Source organism: Daucus carota, chromosome 2 (genome assembly GCF_001625215.2).
Source record: "Daucus carota subsp. sativus chromosome 2, DH1 v3.0, whole genome shotgun sequence".
Taxonomy (NCBI): Eukaryota; Viridiplantae; Streptophyta; class Magnoliopsida; order Apiales; family Apiaceae; genus Daucus; species Daucus carota.
The window spans coordinates 33,771,139-33,785,385 of NC_030382.2; the positions used below are offsets into that span (position 1 = coordinate 33,771,139).

Sequence of the window (14,247 nt, forward strand, 5' to 3'; positions counted from 1 at the left end):
CAAAAAAACCAAAACAAAGATGGACGGTTACGTAAACGTCAATTTCTTCTGGGGAGGTGAAATCATAAAACAAGATAACGATGTTCTCTACACCTTAGATCCGAAAGAAATGATGTATGTGAAATTGAGCAGCTCACTTGAAGAACTACGAGATATGGTGTTCGGGTTGATGCATATAAGTAGGCATCATTGGGATGTCAAGCTTAGTGTGAAATATCCTCGAATCGGGGTTAGTAACCTCGTTTCGGGGTTCTTTGTGAAGTCTGTTAAATCGGACGACGATGTTCGTAGGATGTTAAGTATCCCCGAGAGATTTCACTTGGGTGGAGACGTATCATTGTTTATCGAGGCCGAGAGTATTGCTCAACCCAGCCAACACTATGGAGGCGAGTATGGGGGGAACTATGGACAAACCGGACAAACCGCTGCAGGTGGCCAAGTTTCAAATTATGTTGAAAACTACGGTGGGAGTTTTGGAGGCGATTATGGGGGAAACTATGGACAAAGCCAGGGCATGCAAGGGTGGTCTAGCGGCTACAACTACGGGACGATTGGAGAGTATGGTGGTGGCTCGAGTAATACGGGTCGTTTTGTTGTTGAAGAGGTTGTGGACGAGGACGATTTGAGTGGTAGACAGCCATCACCGGCTCGTCAAACCCCGAAAAGAGGTGCAGCTATAGCTCTTGCACTGGAGAACCAGGAGGATGATGAAGAGTATGGCTCGGAAAGAGCCATAAGCAGCAGTGACGATTCGGAGTGGAATCTATCACAGGAGGATGTTCCGGAAAGTGAAGATTTTTCGGAGGTTGATTCCGATGAAGAAAGAGAGGGAAACATGCACTTGCAAACACAGGCATTGTCTATTCATGAACCTAGAGCTGCATGGTTTGGATCCCAGGATTACGAGCCTGTGATTGTGTCCAACAAGGACGCAGTTATGTCACTCGGGTTTGATCCCGCCAACGATGAGTTGACTGAAGGAGCTCTATTTGCTACCAAGGAAGTGCTCATAGCTGCTGTGAAACATGCACACATAAGTACAGATCGAAATTTCATCGTGGAGAAAAGCTCCACGCAAGTCTACAAAGTTAAATGTGTGGTTTCAAACTGCAAGTGGAAGCTAAGGGCCGCGAAGAAGAAGTCCCACGGCCTTTTTCAAATAACTAAATGTCCAGAGATTCACACATGCCTACTGGATAGACCCACGCATGACCACTGCAAAATTTCAGCAAAAATGATTGGCTATGTGGTTGCTCCCTACGTAAGTCCTACAACCTTGGATATCATTATATGTCTAAATATTATCGTTTATTATTCATCGTTAATGTTAATATATTTTGTTTCAACAGATCTCCCAGACCCCTCAATTGAAGGTAAGCAACATCATCACAATGGTCAATGATGAGTACCACCATTTGGTTAGTTACTTGAAAGCATGGAGGGGGAAGATGGCCGCCATGGAAAGCGTTTATGGAAGCTGGAAGACAACCTACAACGAGCTCCCTCGGTTCCTTAATGTCATGGCCAGTACAAATGTCGGAAGTATAGTTGTGGTTGAGGTTGTTCCACATCATAAAGAGAGGGGTACATCGACATTTGTTCGTGCATTTTGGTGCCTAAAAGCAATGATTGATGGTTGGCAGTATGCACGGCCAGTTATTTCCATTGATGGTACATTTCTTAAGGGAAAGTATAATGGGAAATTGCTGGTCGCGGTGGGAGTCGACTCTAATAACCACCAATATCCCATATGCTTCGCCCTTGTTGATGAGGAAACAACTGAAAATTGGTCTTGGTTTCTACGTCTTTTACGTAGACATGTATGCCGAGATAGATTGGGGGTTTGTATTATATCTGACCGTGCGACGGGGATCCTTGCTGCAATGAATGACGAAGCGAGTGGTTTTACCCCGCCGATGGGCTATCACAGATTCTGCCTCCATCATGTTAGGAGCAACTTCTCCAAGGCATTCCCGGGAAAGGAGCTTAAAATGTTAATGTGGCTAGCCGGCAATACGCCACAGATTAGGAAATATGATGCCTACATGAAGAAGATTGGAGAGCTTTCGCCTCAAGGCTTGAGGTGGTTGCTAGGGATAAGTCCAGCCCTCTGGACTATTTGTCATGACACAGGCCACGCTCGTTTCGGCCAAGCTACCACAAACATCACGGAGAGCTTTAATGGTAACGTGCGCGTGGCTCGGCACCTACCTGTGACCGCAATGATTGAATTCATGTTTTATAAAACTGTTAGGACGGTCAATAAGGAGAGGAACGCAGTGCTTGAGGGCATTGGGGAGGGTCATGAACTTTGTCTAAGGACGAGAAATAAGTTGGAGAAGATTGCAGCCAAAGCTAACACACACCGGGTCGAGACATTTAATAGAGGAACCGGTTTGTTCTCCGTAAAGACGCAAAGGTACATCGTACATGGTAAAAGGGTGCAATAAGGGCGGGAACACGCAGGTGGTTGACATAACTCAGCGTACATGCACTTGCGGGAAATGGGCTTGCCACCGCCTACCGTGTTCACATTTGATTGCTGCTTGCAACCACAATCACTTAAACTGGAAACAGTGGATTGGCCACTTCCACTACAACTCTACTTTGTTGAAATTGTGGGAGCCAATGATATATCCATTACCAGCAACTGGGTATTGGGATATTGATTTGCCAGTGCAATGGAGAATGTTTGGAACTGTGGTACCGAACGAGGCCTTGCGAAAGAGAAGGCGTAAACGAGGAGAAAGGGGTCAATCCGTCAGAATACGCACGGAGATGGACAGTTCCCGTACAAGTCACAAATGTGGCCGCTGCAAGCAAGAAGGACACACTAGACATAGTAAAAGGTGTCCATTGTACAATGTTGACCCTACTGTGTAATTTAATTGCCATTTTCTTTTTAGTCCTTGTTTTTAATTGTTAATTTGTATTTTCCTTTTCAGTCCTTGTTTTTTATTGTTACTCTGTATTTTTCTTTCGTTTTTTATTGTTAATCCAATTTTGTTAATTAATTTAATGTAATGGTGTTGAAGCAATAAATAAACTTCAAGGAAACAGAAGCATTCGGGACAAGATATTACACACTGGCAAAAGAAAGGCTGTAAAGAAAAGATTCTGCTCAGTTAAAGGACAATATATAATAAAGTAAAGTGATGTGAAAAGAAAGGCTGTATAGATTAGACTACACACTGGCAAACCATAGCAAGCAACGAAATAATGCTCATATTCACATGATCAACAGTTGTATCTCATAATGCTGATATTCACATGATCAACAGTTGTATCTCATAATGTTGATATTCACATGATCAACAGTAGTATCTGATAATGCAGAGGGTCACATGGTGTACAGTAGGTCATAAAGTAAAGGTTCTGCAAAAGTAAAGTGCCTCACTGTAAAGATTAGACTGTACAAAGTTTCTCACTTTATAGATTAGACCCACGTTTTCATACTGCCAAACCATAGCATGCATTGAAAGAAAAGATTCAGCTCATTTAAAGGACTTGTCAATTCAAAAATTGACAAGTCCTTTAAATATATTCAGCTAAACAATAATCCATTCGCCTATAAATAGGTCTTCATTATGGTTGATACACATACAAGCAACTAAACAAACACAAAATTCACTCATCACTTAAGCTGAAAATGGATAAGGGCAAGGCACCAATGGATAAGGGGAAAGCACCAATGACCCCCGGCTGCGAAAAACGCCTCAAACAGCAACAAGATAGGAGACAGCCGGAGCTTGTGTTGGGAGGGATGCGCAACAACCGAAGCAACCAACCTAAACCAGCTCCTAAAAGCAAGGCACCACCGGTCGTGCAACAAAAGAAAACTCGGCCACCGTTGGGACGGATGCGCACTGACTTTGACATCAAGAAAATGATAGAGGAGACGAGAGAAGAGAGACGTCTCGAGGTTGAACATCAAAAGAACGTGAAGAAGTGGAACAAACTCTTCCGTTATATTTGCAGGTATGTTTATAGGAGGATTAGAAGGGGCAAAGATTGGGTGATGACGGAGGCGGAAGATGATATCCATAACAGAAAATTCCCTGAAGTTCACAAACTCTATTTTCAACGCCATCGTGAGATGGGTGAGATGGATATCCCATTTGGTGATTCTCGCATGAGGTATTATGCGACTAAAATCGATGAAGAGTGCGCCGCACTGCAGGCTAAACTCGAGGGAAGTCAGGAAGCCAGATTTTGGGCCGAGTGGGGAGATGTGGACAATGTAACTTATCAGTGCCGTCGAGTGCAAATGCCTACCCCGTGGGTCGATGAAGATGAAGTGGAAGGCGGTGTTGCTGATGATGGTGGAGACGATGATGCTCACGCTGAGGACGATGAAGATGATGATGAAGGATATGATTCCGACTATATTGTGGACCTCACTCAGGATTGAGAACTTATGTCATGTTCTCATTTTAATCATATGTAATTTCCCTTCAGTTTATGTAATGCTTCTGTTTCGTTTAAGTTTATGTAATGCGAATTACCTTTTAAGTACAATCTATATGAGCTTAAATATTTAAATATGACAATCTATAATATTATATTATATCATTACATAATATAATAATATAAAATATAATATCACAAATAATGTATCACTATATAATATAAAATATTTTTATATTATATCATTATATAAATAATATTATAAAATATTATAATATAAATATTTACTAAAACTTCAATTAAATATATAAATATATATATATATATCACTATATAATATAAAATATTTTTATATTATATCATTATATAAATTATATTATAAAATATTATAATATAAATAATATGGGTCGCCCTTTGAAATAATATTTTCCGATTTTTGAATTTTTTTTTTTAAAATAACCCATATGGGTCGCTCTTTCAAAGGGCGACCCATATGGAACTTTTTACAGCATGGGTCTCTCTTTGAAAGAGCGACCCCAATGGGGTTTTTTGTGTTTGGGTCGCTGTTTCAAAGCGCGACCCGTGCTGTAAAAAGTTTTGAAAAAAAACTGGTTACTTTTGAAAAGTGGTTGAATAGAATGGTTAGAAATGAGAGGGAGCCTAATTTAACCGTCTTTATTGGAAAAAAGAAACAAAAAATGTCCCCTTTGGTTGAATAAATTATACTCCTCCATGCAGTACTAATTACATTAAAATATGTGGATTTTTTCAAATAAATGCTGAAATGAATTTTACTTTTTTACATGGAGGATCAAAAATCTGTTTTTTTTTTTCACATTAAAGAGAGAGATAAAATGGAATAATATATCAGTATTTGATTTTCAGTTAATCCGAGTATATAATGTAATGATGAGCGGAAGAAAACAGGAAGGCCAACCTCCCCGGCGGAGGCGGAGATGAGTTGAAACTTGTATAGGCAGCGAGTCGGGTACCATTTTTTGTTTTATGTATGTCTGATATCAATTCTCAACTTGTTTATGCGTCTAAACATTATCACATGGACCACCTTAGTTCCAACAAAATTACGGCCCTAAACAGAATAAAGAATCCATATCACGTACTGATTTCTTTTCTGTAAAAGATTTGATTATTCTTTTCTTCTTTTCTAAATTGTTGGATTCTTTATTCCTATACCAACCGGCTCAATTATTCAGGACGCCCTGTGTAATAAAAAAGAAATGATATATGTATTAATTTTATGGTCTTGTAAATTGGGGGTCCTCTAAATTTTGAGGTCATGTAGTAGCCTTTTGCGGATGTTATTCACGGACCCTCACACTAACGCATGTTACCTATACTCTGGTTTTGCGTTGACATTTTAAAATATGTGATGCAAAAAGAAATATAGGATCAACAAATATTAGTTTTTAGGAACATATCTGAATCGTCCAGAGTAAGTTGAACAAAATTAATTTGGAATTCACCAAAAAATGGAAACTAAGAAATATAATTAATTCAACAATTATAGAATAAATCAAATACTCCCCTCTATCTCACTCATTTCTATATAGTTTTCTCGATTACTTGACAAGCATTTTAAGACATCAATACCAGAATTTAGCAAAGGGCGGAGGATCAAGGGTAATTTTGAGACATTGAGACTTGGGGTGAATCAAAAGTGATTGTTAGCAACTTGCCTGTGGATAGATGATCTGGACTAATTAAGTTGTTTAGGTAGACAATAGTGAAGTTAGTCTGAATAGATATAGTCAGTTATTCTTGCAAGTTTTGTTTCATCAGCTGCTGATCATATGTGTTTATGAAATAAGATATGCAGGTTTGGCCTTTTGGTTGATTTATTGGACAAAGTCCCTTTTTCTTTTAGAAAAATGTATATAGAATAACACAATTGTCTATTGTGACTCTGCTGTTTGATTTGCATATCCTCTGTTAATACCAAAAATGCCCAGCTACAATATTACGATGATTCAGGAGGAAACACCCAAATTACCACACATATATAACATGAGTTGGGCAATTCAGCATGCTCCTAGGAGTGCACTTTTGAAGCACATTCATCCCTCTTCAAGAAAAATCAGTAAAAAAACACCTTAATGGGTACTACCTAAATCCAAAATGATGTGAAATATGAAATGTGAATCAAGAATGATACTCCATGTATATTTATAATAGTGAGTAAATATTACTACTGATTTCATACAGTATGTAGGCTTTCAAGTATATCCGTGTAAATTTCAGATTTACAAGCCAGGCTATGATTCATAAACCCAAACACCAACAACGACTAACATAGATAAAAATTCACTCAAAGCATCTAATGATAATCAGATTCTTATAAAAAGTTGGCACCAGGATATATATGCTTCCACAGATTGGACAGCTCCGTAAAATCAATCATCATAAGTGCGGCACTCCTGAGTCTCAGGGTTTTCCTTGCAGTACTCCTCCAAGGGGTCACTGTCTTTCTTCTTGTCCTTGGCATGGCTAGCTGCTGCGCTCAACTCCTCAACCTCGTCCCACGCAGCTACACATTCTCCGCTCACAGGGTCCCCTGCACAAGCCTCCTCTGCTTCCTTGATGCTCTCAGCCACCTTGTCAGACAGGTCTGCAGGTTTTGCTGCCACGGGTCTCAGTATCATCCGGCCTGCACTAAACTGAGTGGATTTTTTCCATGGCTGGCTGAGTTTCAGCCACGGGGACTTGACGGTTGGTGCTTCTATGGCCTTGGCCAAGAATCCTGGAGTCGAAAGGCTAATACCAGATAAAGTTGCAGCCATTGCTTATTATTAACCACTGGGTTTTGAAAAAAGTGAGGAAGGGTGGGATAAAATGAAGAGCTAAGTGTGAAGATATAAGTTGGGGTGCAATGAATTTTAAGCACTGGTTTCTTATCATCTATTTGCAAACTAAGACCATTCAAGTGTCATACATATTGACAACAGCTCTGAACCTTGTGATATTTAACAGCTTTTGGATTCTTATGCTCCTTGCTTCTTTTGAATGACTATCCCAGTCACAGACTCACAATATATATTGTGTACAAGTTTCTGCAATTCTGCCGGGAATAAAATATTTAGAAGAAATTGTTATTTTCTTGGATTCATTTCCATACAGGTTTTTTTCATCTTAATAAATTTTATAAAATATAGTTGTATAACCTTTTTTTAAAAATATTTCTAAATAAAATTATGAATTGTAATCACACAACAGGAGCAGAGAGAAGTGGACATCACTTATTTTTGTAAATATTTTTTAAAAGGTTAGTATTTTTGTAAATATTTTCAAAAGATTGTAAATCGCAAAAAAATTTAGAAAAAGTAATAGTTTTAATAAGTTTTTAAATATAAATGATTTATAAATGACTTATAAGTTATAAATGTGAAATAATTTTGGAAGGTAATCAATACAAATGATACAAATAAGAGTAAACTTAATAGTTGTGGCAAGGTTTACCCTGATTTTTAAAATGTTGGTCGGAGTTTCAAATTCTCAATTCTCACAAAGGTGGCCAAACTTTGGCTCCGCTTTTTAAAAGTGCGACTCCCATTAAATATCACTTAACGGCAGCCACATTTTTAAAAAATAGAATAAAGTTTGGCCACCTTTTTGAGAATTTGAAACTCATTTTTACCCTCTGTTCGTTACTCCCGTTAGTGACATTTAACAGGAACCACACTTTTAAAAAGCGGAAACAAAATTTGGCTATCTTTCTAATAATTTGAAATGCTGACCAATTTTTTGAAAATCGGCGTAAACTTTAGTCACAATTTTAAAATTTATTCTACAAATAAATAAGATAAATAAGTTCGTTTCAAACTTGTCCCAAGAAACTCAGGGACAAAAATTGGGGATTGACCGCTCTACCCCTACGTCTGACAAAACGGTGAAGAAGATAAAAGCAAACATAAAATAAGAAAGTCTAGTGTAATAATATTCAACTTTACTCTGGATTACTCATCTCAATCTAGTAAACTCACTTCCCCTCTGCTAGATCATGTCGGAGACCGAGGTCAAACACCTCCCTGTCAATCCCTGCTGCCACCTGGTACAAGCACACACAATTTATGTGATGTCCACCTCTCTTTGCTTCTTGTTGTGTAATTACATTTCATAATTCTATTCTATGTGATTGTCTGATTTTCTGTTATGAATTGCTCTGTCAAGTTGCAAGAACAAGTCTCCAGGCTTCAAGGGGAGCTTTTGGAGTCCACAGCCAAGCTCAACGAGTCTAGCAAAGCTCGAAAAGCTCTGAGAAAGGCTATACGTTTGTTGGAACTGCAGAATCAGTTGCTCAACAAAGGTAATTTCACAAATTCACAATTTTGCTTGTTGGTGATTGACACAATTTGGTTGATGCATAAGATAAGGGTATGAGCTAGTAATTGTTTAAATGCTACTTACTATTTCTGAACTTGTAAGTTGTATTGATTTGGATCATAGAAGAAAAAATGTGATAACAACATAAACAACATAAAAAGATCGCTTTTTTCTTTAATGGGTTTGGCCTTTTTTATTAGCAGAGGCACAAAACTTTGACACTTCCTTAGATATGCATAAATGCGATTTCTGTTATATATAAGAAAAAAAAGCCTGTATTGCATTTTGTTAAATATGTCTTATGTTTAACACATCTTTAAAGTGTGATGCGCATATAGGAAATGTGTGCCTAAAAATATAAGTTTTCTTTATTTTATTTAGAACCACATTTATTACTTTCATTTCAGCCTACAAAATTCTGACACAGCTTTTTTTCCTTTACGCGGGTGCTAGTCACTAGTGTGTGCCATTTTGGTCCTTTGTCCTTTGTTTCCATTATATTTTGCTTATCTCGTTGATTTTTTTTAGCTATCTTCAAGTCACGAGGAAGCTAAAGAAAACTAACGAGCCTAATAACACTGTTGTAGACATATATTGCAGTCTAAAACCACTTCTAAAGAAGTTATAATTTGAAAAGATATAGTATATGTATTACTGTCAGCTATGTCTATGCTATGATGCGATATTGAACTAGTAAGTCGTAAGTTCATAAGATTGACTAATTTTGCAACTTTGCGATTGGTGATTGGTTAGCAACCACCTAGGTACATTAATTTTAAATCTCTTGTATTAAAAGGGATTGCAGTTTATTTTGAAGGAAAAAAAAATACAAATTTCCTTCAAGAATATTTGAAGTTTAGTCTGTTTGTATCCTTGCAATGTTAAAATGGATCATTTTCTAATTTTGTTCAATCTGAATACCTAATCGTGAGGATCATAACTGAAGCTGTCTCTCCAAACTACCCGACCGAAATCTGGACCACGTTGAAGTTAATGTTCCCTAATCATTTCAAAATTACCTAGAAGATGTTCAGCAATATGATATCTTCTTAAAATACTCCTTCGAGGTCTGAAAATAAAGAAAAATTAAGAGATTACATCTTTTATAATACAAGGGAAGTCCCTAAAGCTAATTCTAATAATGACAGTAATTTTAATCAGTATATGTACTGATAATACAACTATAATAATTTAATGAACAAATAACTCGTGTTACTCTACCACCATAACCTATTATTATCTTAATAATTTACTCATTGATTATTTTTAAGCTAATTTACTCATTAATTATTATATTTAACCTTAATAATAAAAATTACAACTGTTTTCATTCTTAAAAATTTCATAAAAGAAATTTAAATTACTCTTTAATTCCTTGCTCTATCAATAATGCAGAGTTAGGACTTGAAACGTAAATTCTTATGAATTATTCTTCAGATTAGTTTATTGCGTTATTGATATCATTGTGAGTAGATTAGTAGGATTTATTGGTACTTAAATCTGGTACTAGAGTTGTACAGAGTTATGTTCGGAGTTGTGCTTGTGTATTAAAGGTACTAGTAGATTTTTACAAGGTAAATTCTGCAACTAGTTCTCCATTAAAGACTTTGCATAGATTTCTCGTACTATCTACATAACCAATGGAATTTGCTGTTTTCAATATTGAATGAGATTTAAGCTTTGGCGCTTTCTGTGTGACTTTCTGCAATTGCTTTCAAAAGTCTTGTACTGTATAACCAATTCCACGCGTTTTCTTTAATTATCTTTAAAATGATTATTACTTAGCAGAGTCTAATCCTGGTCTGCAAATTTTATTTTCAGAAAGTGAGGAAGAGAAAAAACGAGCAGAAGACAGAGAGAAGGAGCTCTCTTCTTTGAGGTCCGAGATACTCGCTTCAAGGCAACTGGTTTGTTTAGGATCCAAAGGTGCAAATGAAAAAGTTGATGAAGAGAGAGGAAAGGTTGATGCAGAAAAATGTAGTTCTGAGAAAATGTGTGCAGACAAAGAAGCAGAAGATAAACAAAAGGAACTGGCTACTAGACATGGTTGGGAAGCTGAAGTATCTGCGCTGAAGTCTCAAATCGTATTGCTGCAGCAAGGAATGGCAGTTCAAAATGAAACAAACGTACCAAGATTGTTTCAAGCACAATTGTCTGAAGAGCATGCTAAAATAAATCAGCTTAAGAAACTTCTTGAGAAAGAGAGACACAGAGCAGATTCGGAAGCGAAGAAAGCAAAGGAAGCGATGCGTAAAGCTAGTGAAGCACAGAAGATGGTAATGACTCAAAAAAGTAGGGCTGATGAAGAACGAAGGCTTGCTGCTATTGAGAGGAAGGAAGCTACAGTTCAGTTGGAGAAGTTAAGGGCTGAGGTTGAGTTCCTGCGATCAAATCTGGTTTCAGAGACATTGAAGTTTGAGGAGACAAACAAAAAACTTGAGACAGAAAAACAGAAGGTTATAGAAGAAAAGCAACGCGCTGATAACGAGATGGCTAAAGCCGAAGAAAAAAGCAGACTTTTAGAAATGTCTGAGAGGCATATTGTGGAAGAAAAATCTCGTTCTGATTGCTTATCTCAAAAAATAGAAGAGGATAGACATAGCCTTAGGAAATTGCAGGAGGAAATAGCTAAATACGCACCCGTTACAAAAAATGTGAAGGCTCCGTGTGGCGATTCCGTTGAAAACACAGTTTTTAGAACTGGAAAGTTAAATAATTTACCTCAATTAGAGGTAATTAGTAAAGAATCTGGGGTCTCAAAATTGATCAGGGATTGTGTACAATGTAGAGGGTTGAGTAAAAAACTCAAGGAAGCAAAACAGAAGGCAAGAAGAGAAAAAAAGCTGGCTAATTCAGAGATGGCTAAAGCAGAAGAGCTGAGGAAAATTGTTGAAACATTTGGTAGGAACGCAATGGTAAATAGAAGGCAGGCTGAAGAGTTAGCTCATGAGCTAGAAGGCAACAGATGTAAGACAGATGAACCGAAAAATGAATTTATGTCCTCGGGAATATTGATTAACCCTCGTGTCAATAACAACACAAATACGGATCCAAGAACAGTAAAGCTGCTAAAAAAGGAATTAAAGATTTGTAAAATGCAGGTCAAACATGCTAAAGAAGTTGCTAGCTTTGAAAAGAGTCGTAACCTGTTACTCCAACAAGAAATACGGCGCATCAAGAGGGAATGTTCTCGGATCTCCGATCACTTTGACTCTTTAGACAAGTGTTTCTCATCCCAGAATGTGAGTAAAGATGATCTTAGAAAGGTTAGCTATGCCATCTATATATAGTAGAAGACTAACTGTTTTGTGGTGCCCCCCCTTCCCCCCCCCCCCCCCCCCCCCCCCCCTCTCTGCGAGTATCTTCAGATGCAAGGTTGTCTACAGTTCAATATTGAATATCTAGTTCAGTAATTGAATATCTATGTAAAATAAATATAGATAAGACATTGGTTTTCTTTTTAATGGTAGATATCCCTTATTTCAGTTTTGTAAAATTGTTTGATATAGCAACTATTCTTCTCTGGTTTGAGTTTATAGCACTGTTCAGCTGTCCGAGTCTTTAGATTAATGTGTATATTAGAGTACGTACTAGTCAAAATATTTGGTTGCTTTCTTATTTTTCTTTCAAAACATTTACCTTTATTTGTTCTAGCTCTTAAATAAAAGCAAGCATGTCTTCTGTTTATTAAGGCAGCTTACTTTGCTCTGCAGAAGTGCGATGTTTCTAGAGAGCGAGGTTTGAATTTGAAAAGGAAATTTCTGGAGGAAGAACCATGTCAGATAACAAGTTCTACACCCTGGGATGCTTATGATGCTCTTAAGCATCGCATGGAATCTACTAGACCTCTACTTGAATCTGGAAAGGACTGTAACTCTGAATCTCTGCTTAGAGGTTCTTAGCGGGCAATGTGAAAGAGTTTTTCTGTGGTGACTTCATACATGGCATACTTTTTGATTGAACATTGGTTGGATCACAGGAAAGAGGCGTTTAGCAGGACAGAATGTCAACCAACCATCAGAGAGGTCTTCCAATTGTAAATCACAGCAGCGGCAGATGATGGAGAAATGCTTTAAATATCCATTAATGTGTATATATAGAGTCAGGGTATGGAGTGGGGTCAAGTTCCAGCAGAGAAGTTTTTATACTGCAGGATGTGCTATAATGTCATTTAGTTAAACAATTAGGAGAAAAGAAACAATTGCTACCTGATCTGCAAGAAGATGGAACTTGAAAAATAGAATCAGTTGATGCGGGGGTCTGTGCTGAGCTAAAGAAGAAGCTTGGACTTGTAGAAGTTGCTCAACATACCCATCTGCGAAAAATGTAATAGGAATTGCTCTTACTTGCAATCAACTGGGGATGACCGGCAATGGTGGCTAAGAGTTAATAATATCGTATATTGTATAAGAGATTATTGCACTTTGTACCCCTGAACTTTGGGTCATTAGCAAATTAGTACCCACACTTTGAAATGTGGCAGTTCGTGCCCCAAAGTTTGTATTAGCTTTCAGTTTGTAACACTGGCCCACCACTCTGTTAACAACAACTGTTAACTTTAACTATTTGAGAGGTAACGGTGTGTATATTAGTTTGTAACAGCTACTTTACCCCTTCTGACCTCTCAAAGTTTATGTTTTATATTTTGAAATTATTTTTGATACATGAACTCTCTAATCTGCATGACAATATTCCTAACAAATTGTACAATGGATTTGTCCTTTGCAATTTTGAGAAAACAGTTAAGTTGTTAGTTTTTGTCTTGTCTTTTCTGTCATAGCCTTCATATCGGTATTAGCTCCAAATTTTAGTTGTTGACTTATATCTATTGCAGAAAAACAAGGTCTTACAATTTTAGTTGTGTTATAGTGTTTGTCTTCGTGAAAATGTTTAGCATAATTTGTTTTCTAAGCTCGTGTCGCAAACTTTATTTTATTATAAGCTTTTGTCATGTCAATTCTCACATTGTTGTATGAAGTACACTCATCGTAGACTCCATTCATAGACTCGTCATAAATTTCACTTTACAATGTACCTGTTTAGGAATGGAAAGGGAGAGGAACATACACAAATGACTTGTCGACATCTCACCTTACTACAAATTTATTTAAGTTTACCTAGAAACTTCTCACTAATATATACTACGTCTGCCCCCTTCTGTTTATTTACAAAAGAGTTGAATACGAAAATTAAGAAAAATGTATAAAGTAATGAAAAGAGAAGAAAAATGGGTGAAATGGTGCAGACGGTTGATATTTAAAGTATAAGGCGAGTATAGGAGATAAAAATTGTAGATATAATTAATTTTATACTATAAAATTGTGCTATGTACGGTAAATTTTGAAATACAAAAATCGGAACAGACACCCAAAAAATAACCTGTAAAAAACTGGTCAGTACAAACATTGCATGATTTTAATATACGAGAGTTGACATATATTTGGCTTTATATAAAACATATTTTAATATTTAACTCAGTGGCAAACATAATTTATTTTAGAG

General features: G+C 37.0%; 3 protein-coding genes across 4 annotated transcripts; 2 read left to right on the top strand and 1 right to left on the bottom strand.

Annotated features, from left to right (window-relative positions):
• LOC135150618 (uncharacterized) lies at positions 1-2,817 on the top strand. Its single transcript, XM_064087198.1, has 2 exons — positions 1-1,261; positions 1,350-2,817. The coding sequence occupies exons 1-2, from the start codon at positions 20-22 to the stop codon at positions 2,448-2,450; spliced, it is 2,343 nt and encodes a 780-aa protein (XP_063943268.1). The 5' UTR covers positions 1-19; the 3' UTR covers positions 2,451-2,817.
• A 3,746-nt stretch (positions 2,818-6,563) lies between these two features.
• On the bottom strand, positions 6,564-7,373 carry LOC108206840 (calvin cycle protein CP12-2, chloroplastic). Its single transcript, XM_017377256.2, has one exon. It carries the CDS (start codon positions 7,203-7,205, stop codon positions 6,819-6,821), a length of 387 nt encoding a protein of 128 aa, XP_017232745.1. The 5' UTR covers positions 7,206-7,373; the 3' UTR covers positions 6,564-6,818.
• An 895-nt stretch (positions 7,374-8,268) lies between these two features.
• LOC108205799 (uncharacterized) lies at positions 8,269-13,408 on the top strand. 2 transcript variants are annotated; one of them, XM_017375873.2, is made up of 4 exons: positions 8,269-8,473; positions 8,593-8,728; positions 10,567-12,011; positions 12,459-13,408. In XM_017375873.2, exons 1-4 carry the CDS (start codon positions 8,423-8,425, stop codon positions 12,645-12,647), a joined length of 1,821 nt encoding a protein of 606 aa, XP_017231362.1. In that variant the 5' UTR covers positions 8,269-8,422; the 3' UTR covers positions 12,648-13,408. The 2 variants fall into 2 exon arrangements, with proteins under 2 accessions (XP_017231362.1, XP_017231363.1); XM_017375874.2 differs by having other exon boundaries at positions 8,321-8,473; positions 10,567-11,987.
• Positions 13,409-14,247: the final 839 nt, after the last annotated feature.